The sequence below is a fragment of the Ctenocephalides felis genome, unplaced genomic scaffold (genome assembly GCF_003426905.1).
Source record: "Ctenocephalides felis isolate EL2017-DRISC unplaced genomic scaffold, ASM342690v1 CF-g0.4_SCAFFOLD_01886, whole genome shotgun sequence".
In the NCBI taxonomy this organism is placed as follows: domain Eukaryota; kingdom Metazoa; phylum Arthropoda; class Insecta; order Siphonaptera; family Pulicidae; genus Ctenocephalides; species Ctenocephalides felis.
In genome coordinates, this window is record NW_020538040.1 from 99,775,458 (window position 1) to 99,783,278 (window position 7,821).

Sequence of the window (7,821 nt, forward strand, 5' to 3'; positions counted from 1 at the left end):
ACCTGTAAGCTTGGAACTACGGGGTTGATACTCTGCATTCGTTCGGACGACGTTCCTGCACGCGCACGCACGACGCTCTAGACGCCTACGCAACGCGATAGCACGCGTGTCGGTCACGCGAAGACGTTTCCGTTTACTGATAACGACAAAGACTACTTACTTACTTCCTTACTTGTTCTGCAAGGTGACCGTGAATTATTGATTGAGTTATTGATTAAGTTTGTGTTAAGTGCTAAGTGTTTTGTGCTACAAAATGGATCATCACGGAACACCTTTACATTGGGGATATACTGGCACTAATGCCTCACCAGGTTGGGGACCACCGCAACCTCAAAGAGCTGCTAAAAGAGCCTTGTCGGAAAGTGATGATTGCGATGATGTCTTCTCGGAAGAATCATCTAAAGAACAGTGAGTGTCCAAAATTTGATTTTTTTGCAAAAGCATGATCTTGTTTTTCTCAATTTCAAATACCAAACGTTTATTCTATGCACATTCAAAATATTTGTTATAACGTTTATTAGTGACTGATGTCAGTGCTAAAAATTTGAAGTGACACATTTTTGTAAAATAACTCTTCGCCGTAGAAGTATTCTCATTAATATCCTTGTTGATAACATTTATTCAAAAATATAAGTTAACACCTTCTTTCATATTGACAGATACACGATAAAAATAAAAAGTTCAAAAATACACAAAGAAGTAACATTTTTTTATAGCAATATAAACACGTAAATTAACTACAAACAAATATTTACCCCAATTTTAAAAGCAATAAATATGTCATTGCCATCTTGCTAAACCAGCAGATGCTATCTTATATGTATATAATAATCAGTGAGATTCTTAAAAACAGACGTAAAATCTATCTTATTTGTATACCTGAACTTTAATTCTTGAAGAAATCCTGTGCTCATCGATTTCTTTTCTCATAATAAAAAATAAATCATCTCACCCATTGAATGATTGAAATTTGTTCTAAGGAACATCTAGATTAAAAATATTTTTAAAGGTTATATTTTTATTTTAATTAGAGAATAGCTATGTATAACGATTTCTCAAAATTAATAACCTAACCTTATTCGGGGTTTAAACAAAATTGAATGGTATCGATTTTAATTACTTTTCTGTGGTTGTGTAAAATGTGTATATATATATATATATTATTTAGATTGCTTATTTATACACACACACGCACACACGCACACAAACACACACACGTATATATATATATATATATATATATATATAAAATGAATTATATTAAATATGTATTAATATTTATAAATAATAAAAAATGTGTTTATTCTTTATTAGCACTTCGCCTGGAGACACTGACAGTTGTCAGATGCTAAGTCGCAAAAAACGTCGCGGAGTAATAGAAAAGAAACGAAGAGATCGCATAAACACATCTCTGACAGAACTGAAACGTTTAGTGCCTTCTGCTTATGAAAAACAAGGATCTGCCAAATTAGAGAAAGCCGAAATTTTGCAACTGACTGTTGACCATTTGAAAACATTACATGCTAAAGGTATGTTGAAACTTTTAAATTAATAAACCCATTATAATAATAGAAATATTCACATTTTATTCAAATCATTTCTTCTGTTTTCATTAATTCAAATAAATAATTAAATTTGTAACTAATAAATTTCAATCTGAGCAGTTTTTTTAAAACGCGAAATTGTTTAAATAGTTCATACTTACAAAACAAATTCTTGTAAATGTATTCATATTTGATTATTCATGGAATCCTATAATCCCGGCCTAAACTATTTAAATCTATGTGTGCGTCGCGTTCCCAGGCTCAATCGGAAGGATTTGTAAAGAAGGATCGACGTAACTTCCGGACTAGTCCTATCCGCAAACAGGTTCTCATGATTTAAAAATCTAGTTCTAGCGTTAAAATTTCCGATAATATTAAAATTATATTACGTATTTTTTCTTAATTTTCTTACCGGAATTATTATTACGTTACTTTACAGTAAATGAATAAAATAAAATAATATATTTTCTGCGTACAATATTTACATGCCAAACATATTTTACAAATTAATTGAAATATTTTACATATAATATCAAACATATTTATAACAATTTATTGTACCTATGTAATTAATCGAAAAAAACATTATAGATAATAATAGAAAATAAATCGTTTTTATTTTAAAAAATATATAATGTTTCGCTAAATGTTGTATATTAGTATATTAGCATCCCTAATTTTTATCGCGAGAGCGACTACTATAGGGTAGGGCGGGGCTAGTTGAGCAAAGGGGCAAGTTAAGCAATCGAAATATCTCGAAAATTATTCAACGTCGGTTTAGGCATTATATGGCGGAAAGATAGAGGTTTGGGAGAAATAGACATTTCGCGATCGCTAGTGGCCGCTGGACAAATGAGTGAGGCTTACGGGCGTTTTGTTTATTTTGAGACCAAAAAGTAAAAAAGTCATTCATCACGAGTTTTCGTCTAGTTTAGTCAAATGTTATTTATTTTTAACCAGGTAAATTTTATTCTTCCATATAATTATAGTACTTTTAATATGCACAGAGATTCTGGGTATAAATCTCACGGTTTTTTCATAAACTCACTTTTATTTTGAAATTCCGAGTTGGGGCTAGTTGAGCATAGTTGCTATACTTGTTCTGTCACTAAGACAATTACCATTAACTTCCAGAAATTAATTATTATTTTTAAGATTTAGGCTAAGTCTATGAGTAATGATATAAAGAAATAATGATTTTAAACAAAAATACTGAATATAATAGTAAAATAATTCCTAGGTTAATTAATCGTTAATTATTCAAAGCAAATTACTATAAGTTTTGTTTTCTCTGTCCATAAAGATTATAAATATAGAACTGGTTATTAAAAACTTATTTTATTTTATCACTAATCGACATTGAACCTATAATTTCATTATACTTTCTTAGTGCTCAACTTGCCCCACCTATGGGGTACATTGAGCATACTTGACTTTTTGCATTTAAACAGCTGTATCTTTTAAATTTTACTTATTACCAAAAACTAGTATTAATACTTTTGTTAAGCGATAAACAACAAATTCATTAAGCCGTATAGCAATTTATTGAGACTTTTCATTGAGGAGCTACATCCGTTTAAGTAAAAATTTGCTCAACTAGCCCCGCCCTACCCTACCGCACTTATGGCTTTTAAATTTGAGATATTGTTAACATATATAAGATCCGATTCCTCGGAAATAAGAAACCTTGATACGGCGATTTCTAATTGAACAACTTCCTGACTCGGCGACCCGCCTCGGCCACCTGTTGACCGATTCGCATCGGTGAGCTTTCGAGCTTAGGGTATACTAAAATATCATTGGGACTAATAACGTTTTTCACCAAGTAAATTTGATTTAGATTTGAATTTTAATATGCAGATATATTTTTGTAAAATCTTAACATATTGATATATTTCAATACGCGCAGTTATGTATTATAAAACATTGCTATTACTTACATTTTTTCTCAAATTTTTCATCAATTCATCAATTCAAATTTTAAAAAGAATACAAATAGATCATAACTTTTCACTTTTTCCTTTCAAATCGTTAATGCTTTTCTATGCAATATATAAACAAATAATAAACCGCTTTCTCAAATTTTCCAATTCAATCAACATACATTTTCTAACATATTACGAAGCTTTGCATTCTTCCTTGGACAGGTGATCAAGGTAACTAATATATGGTCCGAGACGGTCGACCGAGTTTTCGTCCTTACTGCGGTTTTTGCTTTGGCCACAACCTGCAATAATCTGTGCATGTACTTCAATACTCTACGTCTTCACCCACATGCAAAATGTTCCGACCCTATAAATTCTTGGTTACGTATCCGGTCAAAGAAATATCCTTGAAGCATCTGCTTTTAAAGAAACGAATAAAAATTTAATTTCACTTTTGAGAAAACATTATAATGATAAATTCAAAACTGATCTCTAAAATTGCACATTGCATAAAAAATGATCACATAACTTTGATATAAGGTACCAAATTGAAAAACACAACATAAATACGCAAGCCAAATGAAACCCAAATAATTATGAATAAAATATAGAATATGATTATATCATAAAATATTATTTAAGATCATTTCAACTAAAACTGTTTCAAGAATTATATTCATAAATTATTATTAATTCTTAAAATTAACGATATCGATTTGTGTAACAATGCGGAATCCTTTAAAAACATATTGTACATCGTACATCAACCATATAGCAATAAAATTGATGTTAAACATACGTTAAGGCATAATAAACCAAACAATTATATCGATTGTAATTTTGTAGTAATTTGCAAAGTATTGTTATAACCATATACCTGTTATTAACTACACGAAAAGATTATATACGATCTGATCGTGTATTATAAAAAAATTATTTTTAAGATTAAGTTTTTTGTACGTTCAACATATGCTTCGACAGAAGCGAAAGTATTTTCTAATAAAAACAAAGATTAAGGTCACAATATTGTCCTTCGAAAGGATGATTATATTTCAGACAGCAGTAATGAAAAACAGTAAGAATTTTAATATCAAATAAATATTTATAGTTTATAGATTCATTTGAAAATAATTCGGCTCAATGCGTTAAATACTGAAAAGTTCTAGATTATCTATAACTTTCAATAATCGTCAATAAATATAAAAGGCAAATAATCATGCACGCGTACCAGTTTTTATTTTGAGCACCTCAAACTAAAAGTAAATACATAAAGGGCAAATAAGTGAGAAGCATAACCAGCGAAAAACTAATGACATTTATTTACACGCTTGAAGCTATTTGTTCAATGCGATGCAACAACCAACAATACCAGTGGGATCGTGGCGCAGTGTGTTTGCCATTGAGTCTTAGCTATTACTGCATGCCGTTATATCTGGTGGGGTGGGTATGGTGCCCGAATAAATTTGACGGCGAGGGGGTGGCCGCGTCGATCGTGGGAATTGAATTATAAACATGGTCTCGCAATATGTTGGACGATGATAAAGTCAACAGTGAGAGCCCTGTGAAAGCTAGGGTTCGCAGCGCTATCAGATCGCTCGATATTGCCATTAATGCGTTATTAGGGGCGCGGTATTAATTTTTGAATAGTCAATTGCATGGGGCGCCTAAAGGTAGATTTATATAGCTCATTTATTTCACACGTAAATGTTTCGATTTAGAGTTATCTATCCTAATGAGATAAATTTGTGTCTAATATTTAATGTATAATGTACCTAATAATTAGTTTATAGATTATAATGTAGAAACTCAAAATAATAATACAAACAATTTTTGTTCTCAGGTTTGGATACATTGGCCTACGACCACCAACGATTTGCTATGGATTATCACAACATTGGCTTTCGTGAATGCGCTGCTGAAGTAGCTCGTTATCTAGTCTCAATAGAAGGAATGGACATCCAAGATCCGCTACGACTTCGAATCATGTCGCACTTGCAATGTTTTGCAGCACAACGCGAGTTATCCGCCGCCACCAAACCGCCCAGTAATGTATCTTGGCCACCATTAGTACCACCACCACCGCCACCCAGTCAGCATTACGAAACGCACGCTCCTCAGCACCATCATTACGATCCGTCATGCACGCAACAACATCCTTCCCAACAACCTCCACAGCCGCACCAAGCCCAGCAACCACATCAACCTCAGCAAACCTCAGGACAACAATTACAACAACAAGCTGCGACAAGCGTCGCGTCCAGCATTAGGCTACAACCTCAACCTGTGTCCGCGCCTTTGACGGCGCTCTCCGCCGTGGGACACCATCAGTACCATCCTGGACAATACCATCACCTGAATGCGTCCTCATTCGCTCCACCTGCATCTGTGCCCACATCGGCGCAACATTTGCACCCACATCAACACTCTGCCTATGCGCAGAATCCATCGAAACCGTATAGGCCTTGGGGTGCAGAAGTCGCTTATTAATATATTATTATATTAATATATTAAAAATTGAAAACTATAATACAGATTGTAAATAAATTATTTATAATTTATAGAGTACCTATGCAAAACAAAACAAAAAAATTATATCGTATCTAACTCATAAAACTACATAATTTAGATAAATTGAAATATCATCAGAAAAGATATTCTAAAAAAACTAAAACAAGTATATATATATATATATATATATATATATATATATGAACATTATTTTATTTGTAGTTCAAGATATTTGCTGCAATGTTCACAAACTTAATTATTACTGAAACATAAACCAAGGAGTTCAAATTTTGAGTAATAATAACTAGTATTTCAAAAATAACCTTTAAAATGAAATATTAAAATGAATCGCATAAAAATGAATATAATTCAAAAAGTAAGAAAATTCGAAACTCTTTAAAAACAATTAGAATAAACAATTATTTATTTTTGTAAATATATAATGAGCTTTAGACACTAAAAAGTGTGATATTGTACATATAGCCTTAAATAGAGTTTGTGTGTGTAATGTATTTTTATAATTGTATCTGTCGTTATGAGAGAATGAATTTCATATAGTCAAAACATGTACCTTCAATATTTGTGAATATTTGAAAAATAGATATATAAAAAATATTTTATGATAAAATTTATACAGATCTGAATATTGTATATAAAATTCTAAACATATCAGTGCCCAAAAGACTAAAATATATATTTTGATACCAAAATTTTTATATTGATATTCTTAAATTATTTGATCTCAAGATATAAACTTGTGATCTCACAGTTGCCTAACATGAGCAATAAAGAAATAGAAAAAATATAATAAGAAGTCTTTTATTTTTTATATTAGTTTTTAATTACATGAGAAATATGCGTTTTATTCCAGAGCAAGCATCTAGAAGAATTTGTCGATTTTTAAAGGTAATAAGATAATTGCAGAAATGTTCAAAAGGTTTAATTGACCACTAAAAGCTCGCAAAATAAATTAACTTATATTTTATAAATAATAATTTCATTCCCAAACTACAAAAAACTCGTTAGTGCTCAAGAAATTTCAAAGTATTAACCCCTATCAAAGTAAAATTTTATGATCTTCGATGTGCTAGCCATAAAAGTTTGCATTGTCAAGCGTGCAAGAAAGGCTATAGAGAGAGGGTTATAATATTTGTCATCGACCAGTCGCATAAAGTACAAAAATAAAAACATTAAGAGGGACCTGAACAATAAGCGATTCGAGAGCTACTTCCGTCCGAACAAGAAATACATATATCGCTGCATCAGCCCTTGCGTCCGTTAGCTAAAATCTGATTTCCAGTTTGCCAATATATTGAATAATATGGTATTATTTAATATATTGACTAGTGGGGCGCATGGCATCGTGCCTTAAGGCAAATTTCTAAAACTTTCCGTACCAATAATTATTTTTTTAAAAAAATATTAATATTTTTCTTTAAATTTTGAAAAAAAATTTGAATTTTTGGGACAAAAACTTTTGCCAAACCTTTTTTTTTTTTTGAAATATTTTAGAAATTTTGAACTATTTTTCAATGCAATCGCACTGCTTTAGCTGCATAGAGACGAAATATCAAAGCGCGTAAGCGCCGCGTCGCGGTCTTGCAGACAAACGACGTTACGGAAACCATAGAAATGCAAACAAAATTGATACACATTATTAAAATCTCCATAAAATATCTGATAATTTGATGTGCATATGTCTAATGATTATTTTTGACCGCCAAGTGCCGTTTATTTTACTTTTTTTACTAGATCTCCGAAACCGCTAGACCTGCCTCCCAAAAATTTAATCAGTTTTTCATCTTGTCAATACAAATAAAATGTTTTTTGAATTATTAAAATCG

The 7,821-nt window shown here is 31.3% G+C and overlaps 1 protein-coding gene across 1 annotated transcript; it reads left to right on the plus strand.

Moving 5' to 3' along the window:
• The first annotated feature begins 253 nt into the window (after positions 1-253).
• LOC113375583 (hairy/enhancer-of-split related with YRPW motif protein) lies at positions 254-5,956 on the plus strand. The gene is made up of 3 exons (XM_026615516.1): positions 254-408; positions 1,315-1,529; positions 5,310-5,956. The coding sequence occupies exons 1-3, from the start codon at positions 254-256 to the stop codon at positions 5,954-5,956; spliced, it is 1,017 nt and encodes a 338-aa protein (XP_026471301.1).
• Positions 5,957-7,821: the final 1,865 nt, after the last annotated feature.

Bases quoted from the DNA above. Each gene is read 5' to 3' on its own strand.
- LOC113375583 (XM_026615516.1), top strand. From the start codon at position 254: ATGGATCATCACGGAACACCTTTACATTGGGGATATACTGGCACTAAT. The intron at 409-1,314 runs GTGAGTGTCCAA...ATTCTTTATTAG, and splicing joins GAAGAATCATCTAAAGAACA to CACTTCGCCTGGAGACACTG. The intron at 1,530-5,309 runs GTATGTTGAAAC...TTTTGTTCTCAG, and splicing joins GAAAACATTACATGCTAAAG to GTTTGGATACATTGGCCTAC.